This window comes from Castor canadensis, chromosome 1 (genome assembly GCF_047511655.1).
Source record: "Castor canadensis chromosome 1, mCasCan1.hap1v2, whole genome shotgun sequence".
Taxonomy (NCBI): domain Eukaryota; kingdom Metazoa; phylum Chordata; class Mammalia; order Rodentia; family Castoridae; genus Castor; species Castor canadensis.
This window is the reverse complement of record NC_133386.1, coordinates 182,061,250-182,085,348: the sequence shown is the minus strand read 5'-3', so window position 1 is coordinate 182,085,348 and position 24,099 is coordinate 182,061,250. Positions and strand designations below refer to the sequence as shown.

Here is a 24,099-nt window from a genome sequence, read left to right as displayed (position 1 = left end):
ATCTTGAAGAAATGACTAAAGGGATAGTGTTTCTAGCAGGGGCACAGTGTGGCTTTTGTGCAGATCACCTGAGAGGAACGACTCAGACTCAGAGCCTCCATTTCAAAGTGGGGAGTTGGAGGAAAGGGTTTAAGAGAGCCCACCTTCAGGAATAAAAGTTGGGTCCAGGGCCCTCTCAGGGGGCATCTTGGAGAACATCACAGTACAAGGAGATGGAAAGGTCTTTATTTTGTCTACATTTGTTATTTAATCTTCACTGTTTTTTTTTTTTTTTCAGGTACGGGAGTCTGAACTCAGGACCTCACTCCACCAGCCCTTTTTTTGTGATGCGTTTTTTTGAGATAGGGTCTCATGAACTTTTTGCCTGGGGTTGGCTTTGAACCTGATCCTCCTGATTTCTGCCTCATGAGTAGCCTTGGTTATAGATGTGACCCACTGATGCCCGGCTTAATCATCTCCATCGTTGGCTGTAAATCAGTGACTCTCTGACCCGTTGTGCATTGGAAACCCCGGGAAGCTTAGACCTTCCCATGGGGTTTCTGGCTCTGCAGGGTTGGAGTGGGAGCTGAGGATTTGCATTTTTTGTTTATTTGTTTTTTGAGACACAGTCTCACTATGTAACCGAGGCTAGCCTGGAACTTGCTATCCTCCTACCTCAGCCTTACAGGTGTGCATCACCATGCTCACCTAGGTGAAGGTTTGCATTTCTAATTGGCTCCCAGGTGATACTGATGGCCTGAGAGCCACCCTTTGTAAATGGCTTTTTGACCTAACTGAGCACAAACTGCTTTTGAGAAGTGTCCACATGGGTCTGATTTGAGGAGCACCCAAAAGGCAGAGAGCTGTGCCCTGCTGATGGGGTTGTGGGTGGCTTTCAGGCTGCAGGTGTCCCCTCTTGTCCCTCAGAAGCTCCCACCCTCCTGGGTCTTCTGGGCCTGTGCTGTCCACCTCTTACCTTGGGTGGTGTCCTCCATCTTAATGGGCACAAGAGGGCTCTGAGGTGCAGAGTCCCCGCTCAGGGAGTAGCTGTGCTCTGCCTGGATGCCTGGCGTGGGGGAGTCTAGTTCCATGTCCAGCAGAGGACTCTTCTCATCCAGCACCGGGTCATCAAAGAAACTGCTGAACAGGTCATTCGAGAAGTCTTCCATGTTCTCCACAAAGTGGTCCAGGTGCTCCGGAAAGTGCTGGGAGGGAGGAGGCGAGGACAGGATTGAGCTTGATTTGGGAAGGGGGTGCAGGTGCCACTGCGAGATCACTTCCGCATTCCTGTTCATGCCCAACATTAATATAGCTATTGTCTCCACCAGCCTCCCATGACCAAAGTCCCCAGCACCAGCTCCTGTGGTTTCTATTAGCCATTACCTCTGCCAACGCCACCAGCATCATCCTCAAGTGAGTTCTGCAAGGCTAAATACTCACTGGCCCTAGCAACAGGACCCTGGGCTCTGTGACGCTGATCACATCGCTTATATTGTATTGCCCAAGTCCATTTCTTGGTCCCTAACCCCCTCACCACCAATTCTTCATACCTTGATGTCAAGACTAAGTTAAGGAATAACCATCTTTGTGTTATCTTTATTTCTATTATTAGTTTTGGAGACACACTGGCCTTGAATCTTTCTATTTTGGTGGTACTGGGGTTTGAACTCAGGGCTTCTCAATTGCTAGCCAGGCACTCTATGACTTGAGCCACATCTCCAGCCTCCAAGCTGTTCTTTATGCCAAGAGATCAGGCTCTGGAGCCAACTATTGAGGCTCAAACCTGGCCTGGATATTTTCAGCTATGACTCAGTGCTGTGCAAACTGTGGGTGGTGACTCATTAATAGGTTATGAAATCAATTTAGTGGGTCATGACTAGAATTTTTTAAGTATACATTTAAGCTTTTTACTTCATGCACAATACTTGTACATATTTATGGGGTACCCAATGCATATGACTAGATCAGGGTAACTGGCATATCCAACACTGCAAACATTCATCATTTCTTTGTGATAGAAACATTCAAATCCTCTCTACTAGCTATTTTTTTGTTTTGTTTTGTTTTTAGCTATATGGGATTTGAACTCAGGACCTTACACTTACTAGGCAGGTGCTCTACCACTTGAGCCACTCAGATAGCCCTGTTCTGTGAGGGGTATTTTTGAGATAGGGTCTTGAGAACTCTTTGCCCTGGCTGGCTTTGAACTGTGATCCTCCTGATCTCTGCCTGTGGAGTAGATAGGATTACAGGCGTGAGCCACTGGTGCCCGGCTTTCTACTAGCTAGTTTGAAATATACAATGTAGTGCTGTCAACCATAGTTACCCTACTGTGCTGTAGAATATTACACGTTACTCCTCTAATTGCACCCCTCTGCCCGTCACCATCCTCTCTAACACCCCTTTTGCCACCAGTCCCAGCCCCTGGGAACCACTATCTACTTTACTTCCATCAGATTGACTCTTTTAGCCTTCTCATATAGGTGAAAACATGTCATATTTATAGTCAGAATTTAAGGGAAAACAACACAGAACAAAATAGAGTAGAAAATAGAGGCATACACAGCACATAGTAATGTTAAATACCTGGTAGAAACATTTCTTTTTGTTTTTTGGCAATACTGGGATTTGAACTCAGGGCCTTCACCACTTGACCCTTGCCTCCAGCTCTTTGCTTTAGTTATTTTTATCAATAAGATGTCGAGATTTCCCCAGGCTGGCCTGGACCTTGATCCTACTATTTATGCATCTTATGTAACTGTGATGACGGGTGCCCTGAGCCACTATGCCCCACTTACTGGTTGAGATGGGGTCTTGTTAATCTTTTGCCTGGACTGGCCTCAAACCGCCAATCTCCACCTCCCAAGTAGCTGGAATTACAGGCCTGAGATACCTCACCTGGCCCTGGTAACACTTTTATCTCAGTTTGGTGTGTTACATGTGAGTATTTGGAAAAGGTGTAAACCTCTTAGAAACAAACAATCTGATAAAAGCTTTGTTTCCATGATATTGGGAAAGTTTAATTCTTTTTTCTATACAGTGCAGGTGATAATAGCTTCTATTTGCTAAGACTATTCAGAGGATTAAACCAGTTAATACATGTAAAGGTTTAGGACAGCTACTGGCAGACAGTCACTATTCAACAAATGACAAATGTTACTTCCTTTTTTTTTTGTGGTGCTGGGATTTAAACTCAGGGCCTACACCTTGAGCCACTCCACCAACCCTTTTTTGTGAAGGTTTTTTTTTTGAGATAGGGTCTTGCAAACTATTTGTCCAGGCTGGCTTCAAACCTTGATCCTCCTGATCTCTGCCTCCTGAGTAGCTGGGATTATAGCTGTGAGCCACCAGCTCCTGGCTCAAATGTTACTGCTTATCATTAATAATGCACTCCAGGGGATGACACATAGTAGGTGCCTGTAAGAGTTTACAGAGTAAGGTGCCTGTAATTCTCTTTAATGAATTATAAATGTGTAAAGCAATGTTCATCCATTTTTAAAAACAATGGGGACATTTGCTGGTGGGTTGGAAGAAACAGAGCGGGTGTGGCCTTAATCCCTTGATTCCCACCTGGTGAGTGGCTAGGGGCTGGCATCAAGAGATTGGCTTCAGGTCCAGAGTCATTGGCTTTTTGTGGCTCAGACTATAAGGAGTCTGTCCCAATCCAGCAGGGATGTGCAGAGAAGCCATCTGTCTGAGAATAAGGCTCTGGGCCACACGTCCATCTGCGGGGCACAGGGGGTGAGCATGGACTCTGGGAAACATTTTTTTTGGGGGGGCACTGGAGTTTGAACTCAAGGCTTTATGCTTGCTAGGCAGGCGCTCTACCACTTGAGCCACCCCGGCAGCCCATGAGCAGGCATTCTGGAGCCACTATTGTTTTCCACTTGTAGCTCCACTACTTGTAAGTTTCTTGACTTTTCTGTGCTTCTGGGTCCTTACCCAGAAGGAGAAAATAATAGTTCCTACCTGATAGCATTGTCATGAGGACCCAGTATTTGTTAAGATGCTTGCTACTCATCTCACAGGATTATAAGGATAAAATGAGTGAGGAACACAAAGCACTCAGAAGAGCTCCTGGTGTGTGGTGAGTGCTCAGTGACTGTTAGTTATTATTATTATGAAAACATCAGCCCCTAAACTCTGGGCCCGAGCCTGGAACTAAGTAGGGGAAGATGGTTTGGTATTCCCCTCCAAACAAAGTGTGATGAGAGAATCCAGGACAAAATGAGGCCAGAAACCCCACAGACAGGTGCTCTCCCACTTCCAGTCTACCAGAAATCAATCAGCACCTGACATTTTGGTTGTGGTTCTAATCTTCCAAGGTGCTCTCCTATGGATTCTGTCATTTAATCCTCAGTTACCCAGGGAGGTAAGGAAGGTGCATTTCTGCATTGGACAGAGAGGAAAACGGAGTTCCAGGGGGCCAAGAAGAGCCAGAAAGTCTTCCCAACCACCACACACTTTTCCCTGCTTGGGAATTACCTGTTTGCTGCCAGACTGTGGGCTCCCCCAGGAAGGTGTGTGTGAGGTTCACCTGCTAGACACTCACTAAATAGGGGTAGGGGAACAGGACCTTGCATCTCAGAGGGAAGTGCCACTATCCAGCAGCTCCTGGGGTAAGGTGGTACCAAGATGTCAGAGGCCTCAGCTGAACAAGGTCTGAGAACAACCGAGATCTCAGACCTCATTACTACCATCCCCCATCAGCCAGCCAGGGCTGTGCTGGCCACGCCCCCTGCAGGGCCGAGCCTCGCCGCTGGGGGCGCTTCCTCCCAGCGCTGCCCGCAAGGTCTGTCTCTAAGGCGGCTGTGCGCGCGTGGGAGGGGGTGGTGAGGAGCTGGAGAGCCGGGAGTCAGTTGCTAAGGTATTTCTCAGCAGCTGCTTCTCAGGAGATAAGGGTTTGCCAAGCCCCTTCCCGGGGGCCAGGGAGAGAAGACACACTTCCTCCAGTCTGGCCTGAGGTCCGTGAAAGGCCTTGGCTCCAGGAAGACGAACCAGGGTCTTCCCAGAGACCCCTTTTGTGCTGCCCACTGGAACCTGCTAAGGGAGCCTCATTTAGCGAGCAGCCCCCCACCCCACCCGCTAGAAACAGCAGCCAAGGCCCAGCAGGACAGAGCTTCCAAAGCAGTGGAAGCCAAGTGGAAGGAGAGGGCGGCCAAGGGGCAGCCTGGATGGGGGGTGGAGGGCGCTCAGGTGCTCAGTCCTTCTTGCTCAGGGCTTGCTCTGAGCACATCCCATCACCTCCGGGCCCACCTGTCCTTCATGGGAACGGTGTCACCAGGGACTCTCCTTAGAGAGCGTTGCAGCCTATTGTCTGGCGTCCAGTGTCTCTTAGCAGCTCAGTGATGATTTAGAGGCAGAAGGGACCTGAGGAAGCTCATGGTCCATCCCCCTCCCCCCATTTGCTAGTGAGAAAACTGAGGTTCAGAGAGGGAGAGCCATCTCCCCTGGGTCACACAGCGAGTTGGTGACGTTGAGGGCAGGGGTTCTCTCTAGCTGTGGGGCTGCACTGGGGTGCGATCTCTTCCCAGGTGGTTCTTATTCTTCCTCTGTACTCCCTTCCCTGGAAAGCCCACTCTGGAGACGTCAGACCTTCCCAGTTCCAGTCAGGCCCTTTGTCCTCCCTCCCAACACGCACACACACAGCTCTTCCAGTTCACATAAAAAGTTCAGGCTTCGATTATCTAATGGAAACGGGGGATGGAACTGGGCGGCGGGAATGGGAGAAAGAGCAGGCGGCCAGGAGTCCACCGAGGGCAAAGGGTCGTGCGTCGGCGTTGAGTGGGACAGGGTTGTACGCGGGGTGAGCGTTTTTCAGGGGTGCCTTTCCAAGCAACGGGGGTGGGATGCCAGAGAAGGAAACACTATGATTTGTTTCCCTCCTCATTAAAGACTTTTTCCTACAGTCGTGCCAATATAAGCTCCTTCTCGGCTGCCACGCGCGGCCGGCGCCGGCTCCGCCGTCTTGGAGGAAAGTTCCCTAGCCCTCCGGCTCGCACGCCCGCGTACCCCTCCTCTCCGCTGCACCTCCTCCTGGCGCGGGGCTCAGCCTCCCGCCCTTTAAATTTCAGAGACCCATCCGGGTAGCGCCGGCCCCACACTACCCACACATGGTTGACCCCGCCCCTTACCGGGATCCCGCCTGCTTATTGGTGAGGACCTGGAACTCCTGGCCAATGAAAGGAAGCTGCGAGCCACCGCCCGCGGCCGCAGGGGGCGGGGCACAGGAGGAGCTCTGGCTGCGCGGCAGGGCGGTGGGGGCCGGATCTAGTCCCCTTCTGCGTCTGGGACAGAGGCTGAAATAGCAGTCCCTTGCTGTCCCAAGACCCTTATCGGTAGCACGGCCCCGGCCCCACCCGCGAGAAGGGGCAAGTGGAGAGGGAGGGTCTCCAACCCCCACTCCCGGCTGGAGGGGCTGGCCTGGCCCCAATCTTAAGACCCCTCGCTGGTTTTCCATCTCAGCCCTTTCCGCCCCCCTATCGAATAATCTTACCAAGGGGTGCTTTGATAGGCAGCAGGGTCTTTATTTCTGGCGGAGGAGAGGGGGGCATTGCCCTGGAGGTAATAGGACTGGCTCCTCTCCGTGCCCTCTCCTTCAACACCTCCATTGGGGTCAGTGCAATCAGGGTGAAGCTCTGGGGAAGCAGCTGCATGCTGGAGTGTGTGGAGGGAGAAGGGTCTTCCTCACTGTGAAGCAGCCCCAGGGCGACCCCTTCCCTCAGGTCTCTAGATTCTCCCGGCCTGCACCCCCATCCTTGGCTTCTGCCCTCCTCCAGCCCAGGCTGATTCACTCAGTGCCCTGAGGCACTTGGGGGAGTTGGAGGGGGGACGGAGATCGGAATGGGTCCAAGCTGAGCTGTGGGATGAGGGGTGGGGGGAATCCCGAGCTTTACATTCCTTCCGAGAGAGTGAGCTGGGGAAAGATGGGAGGAGAGTCCTCTCACATTTCCCCCTTTCTTTCCCAGGCAGCACCCCCCCCACCCCCAACACAGTGACCCATACATTCCCGGACGATTACTTGCTTCGTGGTCACTAGAAAATTGCCCCCATTTCAGTCTGAAGGGCTACTAGTGTGAGTCACTGCTCTGTGTGTGTATGTGTGAGTGTGTTGAGTGGAGAGAGTAAGGAGGGGAGGTGGGTCCCTGGGGCCCCAGCTCTTAGCAAACTCTCCTTGTCCTTAAGCACCACCATTCAGGTTCTTGGGGGTCCTAAGAAACAGAGCTAGAGTCTAAGGCTGTCCATGCGAGGAAAAGCACTGGACTCAGACTCAGGTCCCAGTTCAAGACCCAACTCTGCTCAGATTGCTGGGCAGGGGCAGGTGCTGTCTTTTTCGGCCCCAGTTTCCTCATGGGTTAGTCTGTCCCTTCTGGCACAGGACAGAAAGAGAGTTCTTTTTCCTCTGCTTGGCCTCTCTAGGCCTGGAAGGGGTGAAGCAAGCCTTCCTGGCAGGGCATGGGGGAGGGAATGGGGTAATGGGAGTCTCTTGTTCCAACCTCCAGCCTCAGTCTTATCCTCCATCCCCTCCAGGCCCAGGGGAAGGTTTCTATTTTCCCCCTACTGAACTATTCACCACACACCCCAAGTCCAAGTAAGCAAAAATACTTCTGTGTATGCATGTATATGTATACACATGTGTGCACATGTTACACAGACATGGGCTGGAAGGACCCTTCTACCCAGGGATTCTCCCTTCTGGCAGCGCAGAATGACAGACATCAACACATCTGGCTATGTTTTGTACAGGTGCTACCATGTGTACATACTCCCTCACAGGTTCACATAGGTCAGGCATGAGCACAAGTCTAAAAAGGACACTCATCAAATTGATGAGACACCAATTCAAGTACGACACTTGGGTGGGAGGGGGCAGGGTGAACAAAGGCGATCAAGGTGAGGGTATATGGTTGATGGACTTCATGTACCTATATGAAACAGAACTAGAAAGCCTGTTGCAATTGCTTTAGGTGGGGTGGGGAGGGGCTGAGGGGAGATACAACGGGCAATGTAACTAATGTACAATATAAGTCTAATCGGAATTGTCACTACGAGTCCTCCCATATAATGAATATATCCTAATGAAAATTTATATGAAAAACATGCACACTTGGGCCGGGGATGTAGCTCAGAGGAACCGTGCTTGCCCAGCATGCTTGAGGCCCTGGGTTTCATCCCCAGCACACAAAACACAACACAGGTATGCACTCACACACAATGTGCAGTCACCCCAGACATGGGCTTACACGAGAAACGGTCCTGGCCACAGTTTCACACCAACGCATGCGGCATTTCACACGCTCAAAGAACTAAGTAATGACTGTGCCAAGCCATGTGCCTGAGAGGACTGAGTCATGTGAGTCCCAGGGGAGGAGGTTTGGGAGACCCAGGCTTGCCTGGGGCCAGGACAGTGACAGCTGGCCCTGAATTTTTTTGTACCAGTGTGTACTGGAACAGGAAAGGTGAGGAACAGGCAGGTTGGCACCTACCACAGGTTGCTTCTGTGCAGAATGGGGTCCATGGAAGATGTATTTTCTCTGCAGTTCCCAGCCCTGGAAGTCTAGGACTCTAGTTCCCCCTCCTGACACCAGTCACCCTATCCTGGCCAGGCCACAGTCTCTCAGGCTCCTAGCCACCCCCTGGCATTCTGTTTGCCTAGCCCTGGGGCACATGCCAGGCACTGTCTGGGCAGGAGGAAGCAATGGCAGTGATGATGGCAGTGGGGGCCACCGCCCAGGGCTGGGATTAGCTGTGACTGGCACCACCAAGGGCATGGCAGTCCGTGATCTGGCTGCTGGAAACACTGGTCCATATGTAGTAGCCAGAGGATCCCTGTGGGACAGCTGAGGACACTGGAAACCAAGTGCCAGGGCTGGCACTGGGGACCTCTGGAGAATAAGGACAGCCAGTCACATTCATTTATCTACCATTCATACATTCAGTTGGTATTTCCTGAGCACCTATTATGTGCCTAGCTCTGAAGGTTCATAATTGAACAGGCCCACCTCCTGCTCTCAAGAGACTTTCTCATTAGTGGTGTGGCTACCCCATTTATGGAGGTAGGTTTACATTTTAAAGTCTGATCCCTCTACATTGTCACATTAAGAAGGATCTTGTAAAACCTCCAGTGACTATGTCATTCTCTTGCTCAATAACCATCCATGACTCCCACAGGATAGAGTCCAAATTCTTAATGTAGCTTGAAATGATCAACTCAGGTTACCTTTGTCTTGCTGTGTCCAATTCTTTGAATATCTCCAAAGCCTACCATGCTCAGGTAGTTCTCAGGTATTTGCTGATTGACTGAGTGAGTGTATGAGTGAATGTGTAAATGAAGGAAGGTATCAGTGAGCTAATGGACTGAGGCCCTTTCTTCTGCAGCAGAGCCTCCAGGAATGACTGTCCTGAATTCTGCTCTGATGCCAGCTTGCTCCTGCTCTAGGCAGAGTTTCCATTTGCTTGGCCTCCTTCCCTCAGCTCCTCCCTAGTGGGCCTGCTGTACCCATTCTCCAGGTTGTTTTGCCCAAGGCCTTTTTGTCTTTGAGGCCCCAATCAGACCAGTTCCCCAGAAAGCACAGAGCCCATTCAGTGCTAGAGAAGCCTCCCCCAGGCATAGGCCAGGCCTAAGGTATAAATGGGGCCCATGGGCCAGTAAGCTGATGCTGCTCTTGTGGCCCAGGCCAGCTGGAAGACCTTCCTCTGCTGGAGCCTACTGCCTGGCTCTGGGCAGAATTCCCTTGGCTTCTTCCCTCTCCTCAGCGCACTCAGTGTTCAGCCTCTGGCTTCCTCATGGTCCCAGCCTGTCTGAGTTGTCCTCAGGTTTTATTTTTGGAAGAAGTGGTATTCTCTCTCCTTATTTACTCTGTCTTCAGGGAAGGTGTGGGACCCCTGGGCTCAGCTGGGGATCAGGCTATGGTTCCAGTTCCTGGGGTCTGGACCTCTGTGGACCTCCAAGGGAGGAGGCCTCCAAAGACTCCTGACCCAGCAGATGCTTCAAAACCAGCTACCCCTGCCTCTTTCCCCCACCCAGAATGTGACTAATGCCTGCCCTTGTTCTTCTTGAAGAGCCACACAGTGGCCAAAAGAAATCATCCCAATTTCAGATCACCATTGTGCTTACCTCCTCTTAACTTTAGAGGCAATTTGTAGTGAAATGGTTTCAAGCAAGGGAGGCAGACATATGATTCTAACCCAGTTCTGCTATGAGCTGTGTAGCTTGGGTCAGTTACTTAACCTCTCTGAGCCCCAGTCTCAGCTATGAAATGGGAGTACTTCTACCTATCCCCACCAGGCTGCTTTGAGGATTAAATTAGAGAGCGTATGTAAAGTGTTTTAAATAATTCAGGGCACAGAGAAGGCTCTCATTCAAGGTCACTATTCTTAGTGCAGTTGATTGAGGGTCAGGGATGGGAATAGACTTGTGTGGGATCATACACAGCTCAAGGTAAGCAGCCCCTTCCAGAGTTTTCATCTGTCTCTATCTTGCTTCCAAGGAGAAGAATTTTAGTGAGTCAGTCAGATGGGCAAGTCCTCAGTCTTCCATATTGGCTTCCTACCCTGCTGCCTAGGACACCTCTGGGGAAGAAGTTTCTTCTGTTGTCCCAGAAGACTTTCTTGCTTACTGAGGGTGAGGGGTCCAGAGAAAAGCCCCCAGCACTCAGCTCCAAGGTGGACCCCAGACCAGTGGGACTCTGAGATTAGGGGGAGTGCTGGGTCCTGACTGACATCACAGTGGAGAAGCTGGAGCCACAGCCTTACGGGCCAGCTGGGGCCCTTCCAGCACAGCCAGATGTCTCAGGAATGTGCTGAGCTGGGAACTACCTCGCAGCTTCCCTCGCCACCCCCAACCCTCGCCTGCATCTGCTTGCTAAGGCTCAGCCTCCACCCCGCCCCTCTGCCCTTTCTCTCTCATCCCTCCAGGGAGGGACTGTGTCCACTGTCCCTCTGGTCCCTTGCCACAGTCCAACCCCCCTTCACAGTCCAGCCCCCCTCCATCATCTGAAGGGAACGTCACAGGCAGGAGCCTTTCTCTCTGCAGACCCCACAGGCTGGGCTGACCGTGTGGGTTGGAGGGTGATGGAGCTCATACTAACAGGGAGGGGAGAGTTCTGAGCAGATAAAGCATGCCAGATCCCAAATGTGGAACTGATTTGTAGCCTGGAGAGAAAGGGGTGATGGCTTGGGGGCGGCACAGGGCAGGGCAGGGCCTCTTCTCTGGGAGGGTTGTGAGAGGGGCTCTGGGCATCTTACCCCAGCTGAGGGATGGGAGGGCCAAGGAGGTGCCAGGTTGGGTTTGGCTCAAGAACAGGGTTCAGGTCATTCTGGGGTTATTAGGGACATGCTTTGTCTCATAGTGGAGGGTGCTAAACTATTGGAGGGGGAGCCAGTTAGGGTCCTGGGGTCATAGTTCAGTGGAGGTCCCAGCCCTGAAGAGAGACAGCTTGTCTCCCTGTGAGGGTCTCCCAGGCCAGCCTGGCCCTGGGTGTTGGGATAAAAAGGCTAGAGGGAACTGGTGCTCCTGGCCCAGGGTAAGAGTCACATTAGGGCACTGGGTGGGAGTCAGAGGAGAGGAGGGCTTGAGGTTCACTGCTGCCTCAGGCTACCCTGGGCTCCAGGAAAGCCCACAGATCTGTCTCTCCTAGTGGTAGGCCTGAGATCCTCTAATGAAATCTCAATCTCCTGGCATTGAGACAGTTCAGATGAGCTGGGGACTACTACTATGACTAGCCCAGAGCTAGCATTGGCTCCTTCATGCCAGCTCCCTGGCATGGTATTCAAGGTCTGTAATAACTGCTTCCAACAGCTGGAGCCCCTCATCTTTCCCTTCCTCCAGCTCAGCTGGATTGATACCTCTCAGTTCCTTAACTGCTGGGAGCTCCCCTGCCACAGGGCCTTTGCTTATGTCCTGTGCCTGGAATACTTTTGTCCTCATTGCCACTCCTCCCATCCTCTAAGGCCCAATGTATTTACTGCTTCCAGCAGGAAGCTTTCCCTGATCACCTAGCTCAAAGAGCCCTCTCCCTTCTGTACACAGTAGCACTTACAAATCGGTGGGTCATGGGGTTAATATCATTCCTTGCACTCTAGGCACGGCAGGACCCATCTCTCCTTCTACACTGAAACCTTGAGGATAGGATCTAGGAGAGGTTTCACCCTTGAGCCCTGAACTCAGGACCTTGCATATACTATGCCTAATAGTACAAGTAACAGTAATAATGGGGCCAGGCATAGTGGCTCATGCTTGTAATCCCAGCTACTTGGAAGGCAGAGATCAGGAGGATTGTGGTTTGAGGCCAGCTTCAGCAAAAAATTAGCACCTCAATCAACAAGCCAGGCCTGGTGGGACATACTGGTAATCCCAGCTATATGGGAGGTTGTAGGTTGGAGGATTATGGTTTGAGGCCAGCTTGGGCAAAAACTCCAAAACCCTACCTGAAGAATAACTAAGGCAAAAAAAAAAGGGCTTGAAGAGTGGCTCAAGAGGTAGAGTGGCTGCCTAGCAAGTGTGAGGCCCTGAATTAAAAAAAAAAAAAAGTGCTAATATTTATGTACTAGGCACTGCTGTAGTTCCTGCAGAATCTCATTTACACTTCAGAAGATAAAACAGGTTCTATCGGTGCCCTCGCTGTGTAGATTAGAAAGCTGCTCAGCTCACGCCCTTACTGAGTGTGGGAGCCATGTTTGAACCCAGGTTCTGCCTGTGACATTCTGCTGCCCCCTGCCCAGCACCTGGTGTAGCACCTCCTACAGGGCCAGGTACAAAATAAGGGCCTCTATACCATGTGTGGGGTCCACACCCAGGGCCGGGTTTTGCTCCTTCCCTGCCTATCCCTTTCCTAATGCCAAGAAACACAGAGGCTTGAGACTGGCCTGGGACTTCTTGGTTTTGCCCAAAGGAAAGGTCTTCCACCTCGATCAGATGGAGGGAAAGTAGATCCCAGTGACTGGGGGCTGGAGAAGGTGGGGCACCCCTCCAAGGTGGTCCCATGCTGAGGATCTTTCTCTCAGTCAAGGACAAAAACCATCACGATCAAAACAGCAGCACAGAGGGCTTACTATGCTTAGCCAGGAACAGTGCTAGGCCCTCTGGGACAAGTTCTAATTGAATCCTCATGAGAACTCTACATTTTACTATCTTCCCTACTTGAGGCATGAAGAAAACAAGTGTGATCTGGCCAGGCACCCTCTGAGCAGTGCTAATGTTGACCACAGAGGGCCACCCCAGCCTTTCCCAGAAAGGATTCAAAATCCCCCCTCCCCTGCCCCTGCAGTGCTTGTCCAGCTCTCTGCCTGACTTCAGACCCCTTGTCTTCTCAGGTTGAGCCTAGAGTAAGCACCCAGTCTCAGGACTTTCCTGGTCTGAACTTGCCTGGAGTGGGTTGATTCAGAGCTGCCACTCACCTCTTGCCCAAATGCACACAGCTTTGGGGTAACAAGATATTCAGAGCTGAGTCTGTTTCTTAAGTCAGGTAGAGAATTCCTAGGTATCTACTTTATTATACTTTAGAGGTCATATTATATGTTAGAGCATTTTATATATATTCTTAATATTTCATAATAGAAAAGCCATTACGATAAAGTGAAAGGTAGGGACTTAGGCTACAATTCACTACTTCAATGAATGAATGAATAAAATATACTTTTAAAAGAAGAACCATCAAAGCTAGAAGTACAGAAGTGTTCTTCCTTTCACTATCTGTCTACCCATCTATTCGTTCCTCCATCATCCCAGCTCCACTCATCTTCCCTTCCATCCATCTTTCCTTTTACCATTCATCCATTTCTGTTCAGTCCTCCCTTCCTTCTTTTCTTTGCTTCTTTCCTTTCTTCCTCCCCTTCATCCACCCATCCATCCAGCCATCCATCCACCCACCCACCCATCCATCCATCCATCCATCAGTTCATGAAATAAACATCTAAATACCCAGTCACTATAGCTATTGACAGGAAATAGACAAAAAAAAAAAAAAAAAAAAAAAACTAATGGACACCCTCTGCCTTCAGGGAACCATTAGTCTTAGTTTAGCAGTGAGGAAGCCAAGGCTCAGAAAGAGGAAGGGATTTGCCCAAGGTTGCACAGTAAGCCAGGGAAATGAGGTGAAGAGGGGTGAGGGCGTTGCAAACAGAGGGGAGCCCATGGGAGCAGTCTCTGGTCTGTCTCCCTCGAGAGTGAGCCCCTCAAGTCACAGGAGCTGCCTCCTGGCTCTCCATGAGGGCCTGAAGGGCCTGTGTCACCCCTTTGCTGCTTTCATTTTTGTTATTTTTTTGGAAAGAGAGGGAGTGGCTGCTGTCCAGCTGTTATGTCGGACCACACATCCCAGCCCAGATGTGATGGGTGAAACAGTCTCTGGGCCAAGAGCCAAGGGCCAAGGAAGCAGCAGCAAGGGCTGCGTCCCTAGAAAGCTGGGGGAAGTGACACACTGAGCCCAGCAGTGGGGAGTTCACATATGCCCTACTGTCCCTCCAGCTCTATTGTCAAGTTGACCTCAAGGATAGTGTGTGTTGGCTGTGGGATCAAGGCTTTTGACTTTCTTAGGACATCAATACCTTTGATGAGTATTTCCTTTGCGAGTCAGAGTTCTGGACCCTGCCCTGCTTCTCCCACTTCTGAATTAGACATTCCCACCTCCACATTTGCCCCGGTTCTAGTTCAGGGGACTGCCATTTACTTTGGCTTCCCTTGGTCTGCTCAAGGGGGTTACAGAGTTCCAGCTGAGCAACGCTTATGGTCTTGACTGAACTCCACCCAAGTCATCCTGCCCCCTGGAGCGCCGAGACTTCCAGAAGAACAGCCTGTTCTCCAGCATCTGGAGCTGGTTTCTTGAGGGAGGGTCAAGAGTAAATCAGGTCCCAGAAAGAGAGATGCTACGGGAGGGTCTTGGTACCAGGACTTGCAGGAGGCATGAGGCCTGGGGAGAAAGGACACATGGTGGGAGGTGTCCTATGCACACCCACCAGAGAGTCCTGTGAGCTGCAGAGAGCAAAGGGGCGAGTTCACCAAAGGACTGGGAGCAGCATCCCGCTGGGGTGAATATGAGGAGAGGGGGTGGGGCTCTGGCTGTGTCCCTAAAACTAAGAATCCATGGCGCCTGAGGATGGGAGTGGCAAATGTAGGCAGCCCCCCCACCCCATATCCAAAATCCCCAACTCTCCTGCTGTAGATGGCAAAGCTCAGATGAGAACAAGACTGGGAGGAAACTGGCTTCTAGCTGTTTTTCTCTCTCCTCTGTGGCTCCCTCTATTAGCACTCCCGCCTCTTCTTCAGGTCTGTTTTCTCATCTGCACAAGAGACATTAATGCTATACGTGCTCAACAAAGTGGAGGCGGCCCCAGTGCCACCTGCTGAACTGCCTTCCAATAACTCCTTGGTCACTAGGGATAGGAAGGTGAGGAAGTCACCTCCAAGAAACCTATGACCTGAGGCTTGGCTCAGGCTCGCCACCAGGGTCCGCTCCATCATGGCACCCACAGAGTGTCAATACTATCTGCTTCCCCTTCTGTCTCTTGATCAACTGGGAGTGGCTCGAGGGCCAGATGAATCTTCTTCATCCAGGTAACCCTGGCACCTGCACAGGTGTCCCTCCAGTGCCTGGACACTGAAGGAATAGACAAGTGTATTAGAGAATGAGCAAGGCTGGGGGACCTCTCAACAGATCGGAGAGCAGATGGCACTTCTGGGGGACCCAGTATTCCCACCACCCTCAGGGCTGGCCAGGCCAGAACCTTGAGGACCCCAGGGACTCTTCTGAAATTGTTAGAATACGTAGGTCTGTTTTGTTGATTTTTTTAATGCTTTTCCCTTTCTTAATAGGAAAGTAATTTTTTTCTACATCTACAGTGAATCCTTAATAGAGATCTATCCTCTACGTGACAAAACTTGGGCTCCTGCCCTAGGCCCATGCCCCACCACAAATAAAGTGGGCAAACCTCTCGACTTTGAGGGGCTGGTACACTAGGGGCTGCCACACACCTTGGAGCTCTGTCAGCTTAGCCTGCGGGGCATAAGAAGCTACAGTCTTTACTTGTGTCTTTTAGTGACAACATAGGCCATGTGAGATGTGCTGCTATTCATTGACCCTACAAAAACATAACTCCATATTTTACATAATTTGCAAATTGGAGACTTGGCTTATTGCATTATGGTGGAATTTCACTATATCAGGCACCTATTTTGTGCCATGATAATATGTTAGATTTATGGCTATGTGCAAAATTGATATGGTCTCTGCTCTTATGGAACTTTCTCATAGAGGAAATAGATAAAAAGCTAATAAAATAACTGCAAACTGGGATAAAGACTACAAAGAAAGCGGAGGACTGAAACAGAAACTGTTTTTCACTCCATTTTACATGATTGGGGAGAGTTCTCCAAAGAGGTGATATTTAAGTTGAGACCAGGAGTTTGAGGTAGAGAGAACTTGAGAGAAAGCTTATATATAGCAGGAACAGCATGATCAAAGGCCCTGAGGAAGAACTGGAAAAGGCTTATTTTTAAGCTGGACGATAATAGAGCCAAGAGTCCTAGAGCAACCTCAAGAAAAAGAAACAGGAAGATGGAATCACCAGAGTTAGCCTCAGGGATAAGGCTGAGTCACAAGTTCAAATTCCCTATGGGGCAGATAGTTCTAGACTGTCTGAGACCAGGGGCTGCAGGGGCCTGTGTCACAATATGGGGATGACTCAAGGCAATGACCATACATTGTAAACCAAGGAAAGCCCTCCTGAGTCCTAGAGATAGTGTGGGCTACAGGACCCTGATGACTGGGAGCAGGTGGAGTTCCACACTCTTCTTCCTCACTAAAAAATATGGAGCCTACCCTGAATCTCATTCATTCATTCGTTCATTCATCCATCAGTGATCTGTTGAGTCCTACCCTGTGCAAAACACTGTGGCTAGGCTCCAGGGACAGAGCAGTGAATAAGACAGATGAAACCCCTGCCCTCAGGAGTTCGTTCCCTTAGCAGCAGGGAAAAAATCAAACAAAACCCTGCACAAAATTCAATTTTGGTGGAGGAATCTCCCTTTTGAATAGGGGTTCTGAGCTTTGGGTTTATCAGTTTTTGTTCAGTCGATTCTTTTCTAGTGGATTGGACTCTGAGACCAGAGTGCCTTGGCCCTTCTGTCCCCTTTCCTGTTTGGTGAGAACTGAAACACACACACACACACACACACACACACACACACACACACACACACACACACACACACAAACGCGCACACACCCCTCCCCTTCAGAGGGCTGTAAAAGGCCCACCCACATAGGCACATCCAAACACACATGCTTCTCTAATCTCCCCAAATCCTCCAAAGGCTGGGGTAGAGGGTGGCTTTCTGCTTCCCCAGTTAGCACAGGACAAGCTGGGCTGGGGATCTGGGGAGCAGTGATTAGTCTTAGCCCTGCAGCCCCCTCCCCTGGGCTGGTCCCTGGGTCCCAGCTGCTGTGAATGAGTGTGTTGGGCAAACATCTTTGCAGCTTCCTGCTGCTCCCCTCTAAGCCAACAGAGCTCTTCCTCCTCCTCCCCACACCTCCCAGCTGGGGCTTCTCTGGGATCCCCAGCCAGTTCCCTCTAGAGAAACTAGCCATTCCTTCCCCTTAGCCAGAGGAAGGAGGTAGAACATGCACAGACTGTATCTACAGACATAACCTTCTTCCTCTCTGGTGCTTTGTCTCAGCTCTCTGTCCCGTGCATGCCATGGAGCTGAAGGACCACAGGGTACAATGGAAGGAAAAGCCGCATCAGGGGGACTGAGGGAGAGTGGGTCAGACAAGGAGGAGACTCCACTTCTCGCAGGAAGGGCAGCCCCTTCTGAAGGAGTCTCTCAGAGTCACATAGACAGGACTCCATGAAGGTCTCACAGCAGAAGGACTAAGGCCTTGGCTGCTTGCTTAACTTCTTGTTCTCTGTCCCTGTCTCTGTCCAAGGGAGCGCATGTTTCTTTCAGAGCTGTGTTTAGGGGAGCTTACATTTTTTGCTTTTAGTATAACAGAGCACACAGGGTTCTCATGTAACTAGATGGCACACTCCTCTCCACTTTCCAGATCTGCATGTCCCTCCTTATTCTCACCCCTGGAAGCTTTTTTCATCCTCCTGCAAGACGAAGAGGAAGTTGGGAATCCCATTGGAAGGGACTGTAGACACAGGTCCCATCCATGTCTTCCCCCAGAGGAGGAAAGTGACTCGTTCATGGTCACAAAGCAACTCCTGGCTGAGTGGTTCTAATGATCACCCTATCCAGTCTCTGCAACAAGTCAGCTATGGTCTCTTACACATCAGGCTTTATGTGATATTAGTCTTTGCATTAATTATCTCACTGAATTGCCACAATAATGCTATGGGGAAGGTCCTGATCTCCATTTTTCAGATGAGAGAATCAAAGCCCAGAAGAAGAGATATCACTTTTCTGGAGTACCCAGCTGGCTGGTAGCAGAAGCTAGACAGACCCACTCTTCCCAACTCCTAGCCCAGGAGATCTTTCTCTCTTTCCTCAAACACCATTTTCTGTCCCCCTGCCTCAGCCCCTTGTCCCATGTGAGAGAAGGACATCCTCCGCAGTGCTGTCCTTTCTCCACAGCCCAGTGCTAGACACCACTGCTGACTGGGGCTCCCTTCCTGCGCTAGACCAAGGCCCAGAGGAGCAGCTGGGGATGCAGGGCTGAAAGGAGCAGCAGGAAGAGTTCAGAAGAAATCCCAGCTCAGAACTGCTAAGGGCTGAGGGGGGTTCTACTGTTCCTGTTGACCAGGAGGGTCTGAGCTCCATCTGGGCTCTGACCACCCCCTTCCTTCTGATCAGAATCTTTTATCAGCTCCAGGAGAGAAGCGTGTATCCCCAGAATCCTGCTGTTTTATTCCTAGGAGTGGTGATAGAACCATCCTTAGAAAGACTCCATCCAACTTTTCCTCATTGTACAAAGAAACTGAGTCTGGGGAGGAGAGGTGGAGACATGGCCCAAGCTCACAGGCAAAGTGGAGCCAGAATAAGAATCCAGGCCTCTCTGCTTCCAATGCAACCCTCTCTCCTAGTACCTTTGGCTTGTCTGTTTGATGGGGACCATGCATGGCCTTTCCCAGAGAGCAGGTGATAGTGCTGTGCTGTGTAAGGGAGAACAGATGACCCTCACCCCATGCCTCCCTGCCTCGGGCTCCTGTCTCTATGACTGTGTGTTCACCTCACTCTAGACCCTGGGACAGTTTAGGTGGAAGTGCCAGATACCCAAGTCCTCCAAGAACTTGACTGTTGTCTGGCCAAGTTTGTCTTAGTCCCAGTAGGTACAGGCCATGCTTGACCATGGGTGTGTGTGTGTGTGTGTGTGTATGTGCAACTTTGGTTCACTGCACAGGGGGTCCCTATTAGATTCCCCAAACAGCCCATGTTTCTTCCAGGAAGGCCCCTCTGAACCCAAATATTTCCTCCCTTGCTGAGCCCATGCCCCTCCCCCATCATGGCCTTAGGGCTGAGCCTGGGAGAAGGGAGGGAGGAAAGGAGAGCCACGTTTCCTTAGAGAGGGAGAGGAAGAGAAAGGAGAAGGAAAGACAAGCCCAGAGACAGACAGTCATGAAGCCACAGGGAGAGAGAGACAAAGTCTGCAGAGGGACTGAGAGACTGTGCAGCGACTTAGAGACAGAGACGGTGAGAAAGGCCTCCTTCCTGAGCGATCACCCTGTGTAAGCCCTGACCCGTAGCCTCAGGTTCCTCCCTGGGAGGTCTCAGGCCTGAGTCTTTGGGGCGGCCAGGGCAGCACCCCTCAGTTTCTGGGTCTGGCTCAGATCCTGCCTAGGTCTGGCTCTGACCCCCTAGGAGCGCCGGGTCTTTGGCTCTCTGAACGCGCCCCTGTGCGCCCCCAAGCGGAGATCCAGCAGCCGAGCGGCCGAGGCCCTAAAGGGGGCGCAGGAAAGGACGCCGCCACTTTGCGCCCAATCTGGTCCCACAACCCTGGGGATGGGTGGATGGCGGCTAGAAGACGCGGGTGGAGTGTGTGTGTGGAGTGGGGGGGGAGGGCAGAACTGGTATCTCTTGAGCTCATATGCGAGGATCGGGTGGCCCAGATGCCTCGACGCCCCCTTCCCCTGGAGGCGGAGAGCAATGCTTGCACAAACTGAGCCCCTGGGAGGGGCGCGCACTGGCGCAAGCTTCTACCCTCCCGTCCAGGCTTCGCGTCTACAGGAGGTGTCCGGAGACCTAGTCGCCAATCTCAGGGCTCTAAGCACGTGAACCTCCAGGAGATCCTGCACCCAGCCCCCTCCCCCGCGCCTGCCCAAATGCTATATAGTCCGGTCTTTTCTGTGGGCCCTGGCGCGTGGCGAAGAGGGGTGCCGAGTTGTGCAACAAGGAAGGAGACCCTCCCTCTTACCGCATTGTTGAGGAAATCCGATTCGTTCAGATCCCCCAAGTCCAGGAAGCTGGATCCGGGGAACAGCCTGTCGGCCGGGAAGGGTTCCAAGACGGCGTCCATCGCGGCCGGCTTCGGGGATCCCCTTCGGCTGGGCTTCCCTCACTCCAGGGCTGCGGCGAGCCCAGCACGGAGCTCCTGCCTGAGCGCGGGCGGGCGGGCGGGGGGCAGGTCCTGGGCAAGCCCCGGGGGAGGGGCGGGCGGAGGCGGCGCGGCCCCGGGTCGGGGGCGCAGGGGCCTTAGGGCGCGGAGCAGGCTGGCCTCAGGGGCCCCGGGCGCACCGTGGGCATTTAGCCGACTCCTCCTCCTATTCCTCCCGGGGCGCAGCTGGCTTCCATGGGGAGCCCGTGGATGGCGCTGAGGCTCTAGGGGCCCCCGGACCGGGTGGGAGCCGGGGGCGGGGGAGCTCAGCGCTCCCCCGAGACTGGGTGGCTGCTGGCCTCTCAGCTCTCTCTGCGTCTCCCTCTGCACGGCTTCTGTCACTTTCCTGTCTGTGAAACCGGGAACCCCTGGCTGGGCAGCCCAGCTGGCCCAGGCGCCACGCCCCCACATCAATATTCACGATAACTCAATATTAATGAGAAGAGGGCGTGGCCTGAGGAATCGGCCCTCCTCTTTTAAAGAGACATCTGCAAGCTAGTTTGTTTCTTGCCAGTCGGTCCTCTGAACGCTCAAGAAAGGGCTTACAGCATAATCGTCCTGGAACCGATAACAGTGGCCCTGGCGCATGGGCGTCTGGTAAAAGATTTACCAACTATGATCGCATAGCTTGACGAGGCAGCTGATTATTTCCATTCTTCCAGCTTTAATGCTGAAGACTGAACCAAACCCAAGGTCTGAGAACTCCTTTTCTCAGACTCCTCAGTGGGGAGATTTTCAGTTTCTTAACCCTAACAGCTCACTACTCACAAGTTTCGTCCTCCAGAAAGTCTTCCCTGAAGCCCCAGGTGGGAGCAGTCACCACCCCTGTGTACTCACAGGACATATGTGCTTACCTCCACTGTTTCCTGTGTTATGTGTTATGGTCCCTGTTTGTTCACGTTGTGACCCCCCCCTGGACTGTGAGACTCCTCCAGGCAAGGACTGTACCCAGTTTCCCTTGGTAGGAGAGGGCTCTGTGAAAAGCAAGAGATGAAGCAAGCACCCCTTTTCTCATCAACCATCAAGACCTCTGATGGTCTGAAGAACAGCAGTCTGGCTGTTCCTCTGAACCATTGCTTAATCAGGCATAGAACTTAATCTTTTAACAGGTAAACAACTCACAAGCACCTGATCAAATGAAAGTGTTTCAGGCAGGCTCTCCCTCCAGGGTTGACACTCTGTTTTCTGTCCAGAGTCATTTAATGGGATTATGAGTGTCCTCTGTGTGTGGGTAATTAGCTCAGGAACCAAGAGGCCTTTAAGAAGTAGAGATGTCAGAGCAGTTCAGCCATAGGTATCGCTGAAATCAGTCTCTCTGAGCCAAATCCACAGTGTTTGCTAGCCAGATGTGGGCGGGGCAGATAGGTGACTTTTCTCCACCTGGGTCTCATGACCCAGTTGACACAGTTCTGGTCAGTGAAGTTCTGACAATCAAGGCTGTCACATGACTGTTAGCTCCCAGGCCTCCTGTACAGTTTGATCCCAAGGTGCTGTGATTACAGTTCCTGATCCGGGGACTGGTTCACCAGCGAGGCAACTCTGAGAAGTTAGACTGGGCCCCGGAGAACTCAGTTCCCTCTCAGAACAGTGTGGGTGGGATTAGGGTGCTGGGACTAGGAGTATTTTCCCCAAATGTGTCCCATCTGGCCAACTGGGGACCATCCAAACACAGACTGTGATCCTTCTAGGGTAAGAGAAGTGGTCTCTGTCAAGTGGACAAGTCAGCCTGTTGTGGGGGAGCTTGTGTCAGCAGGTGTCTGGAGTCTTGGCTCCTGAGCCTGAGTCCCTATAGGCCCTTGGGGGGAGTAAAAGTGCCCCTCTGCTTGAGGTTGACTGGAAATTGTGCCTGGGTTCCCCTCAGCCTGCTCTGTAATTAGAGACACAGGTACCATTTAAGTGATTGGGGAAGATTATATAGTTTTAGATACACAGGATTAGAGTGTTCTGTCTTTCCTTATTCTTATCCAGGTGAACACCCCAGGAAACCATTGAAAATAATCCTGGGGAGACATTCTGGTTCCGGCATCTCCTGTGGAGGCTGAGACAGGATCTCCCAGAAGAAATCCTGGGGGGGAAGGGGCACCAAGAAGTCGGGGGACAAACAGGGCAGTGCTGGCGCAAAGCAAGAACATGATAATTTTCTTTCTGGAATGAGGAGGATGGCACAGTCCAGCAGGGAAGAGGATGGTGAGCTTTTATTCACACATTCTGTGAACAGTATTGAACAATCCCTAGGCCAGGCTCTAGAGACATGGTGATTAAGAATTTACATCCCAGAGTGAACATGGGAGCACAGGGTGGGTGTGTGGAGGAAAGTGTGGTCAGAAGTTTTTAAGACAATAATTTCAGATAGTGATAAAGACTATGAAGAAATAAAAAAGCGTAACATGACTGTGTGGGTAAGGAAGACCTCGCTGAGCGAGTCATGTGAGCTGAGAACTGAACCATGAACTTGGGGTCATTCATGAGGCAGAATGGAGGGAAAAGCATCTGAGGCAGAGGGAAAAGCATGCAGAAGAGAAAGAAAGAGCTGATGGAAGGACAGGCAGCAGGGCAGGAGTGATGTGATGAATGTGAAACTCCAGTGTCACACACAAACTGATACAGATGGTCACGCTGAGGCCGGGACTCCATTCCATGCCAGTTCAGACTAAAGTTACCTGCTTCCCCCTGCCCTTCTCCCAGCCTTCTAAGGATGTAGCTTGCCATACATCCTTTTATCCAGAATGGACCTGGATAAGTGCCTGCTAGGTAAGTGCTCTACCACTGAGCTCAGCCCCTCCTGTTAAGGACTCAGGAACACCTGGCCTCTGCTCTTAGCAGCTGCTCCAGCTGTGAAGTAAAACCTCCTGCGTAAAGACATCCCAACACAGTTGGTGACAGTCAGTGACGCACAGGAGGAAAAGGGCAGCGATAAACTTCCTGCCTGTCCCAGACATTGAAGGTCAGGGGTGGGGGAAGAGACTCCTGCCAGGCTGAGCCATGAGCAGGAATGGTGTGTGTGTGATGGGGGGGGGGGCGGTTGTCACACTGACAACCCCTTACTGTCCTTCTCTGAGTCTCAGTTTCCACAGCTTTAAGATGGGACAGGTACTGATGCCCCCAGGGCCTTGTTCACAGCAAGGTTCTTTCAAATGTGCCCTCCCCAGGACAGGGGTGAGGTGCTGGGAGAGAGGGAGGTGAAGGGCCTGGCCCGCAGGAGGCCTCGCACTCAGGCTGTCCAGGCTCCTGCGCTAGAGCCTCCAGGAGGGTGCAAGGCGGGTGTTTACCCGGAGCAGGCAGGCCTCGGGTGGCGGAGAAGGTCGCCCAAAGTAAATCTGCCTTGTTTGCCTGGATTATAAAGGAAAATCGCTTTGGTACACTTTAACAGGAACTTCTGAGAAATGAAAACATATTCATCCTGGAGATTAGGCTGACTTCCGGGGAGCAGACCGGGCCCTTTGTTCTCCTGTGATCCCTTAGAATGGGCTGCATGGCTGTACTCAGAGTCCAGGCATCCTGCCAGCACGGTGGGGGTGGGCTTCAGACTCCAGCTGTCACTTACCTTAGTGTTCTGCCCTTCACTCCCCTTGGCCTGGGCCCCTTCCCCTCT

At 51.7% G+C, this 24,099-nt stretch overlaps 1 protein-coding gene across 1 annotated transcript in view; it reads right to left on the bottom strand.

Annotated features, from left to right (window-relative positions):
• Positions 1-20,867, bottom strand: part of Creb3l1 (cAMP responsive element binding protein 3 like 1) — a 34,518-nt gene extending 13,651 nt beyond the window's left edge. The window contains exons 1-2 of the mRNA XM_020172328.2: positions 20,328-20,867; positions 956-1,184 (exon numbers count right to left, since the gene is read on the bottom strand). Coding sequence (XP_020027917.2) covers positions 956-1,184; positions 20,328-20,429 — 331 coding nt within the window. The 5' untranslated portion in view covers positions 20,430-20,867. The remainder of the gene's footprint in view (positions 1-955; positions 1,185-20,327) is intronic.
• Positions 20,868-24,099: the final 3,232 nt, after the last annotated feature.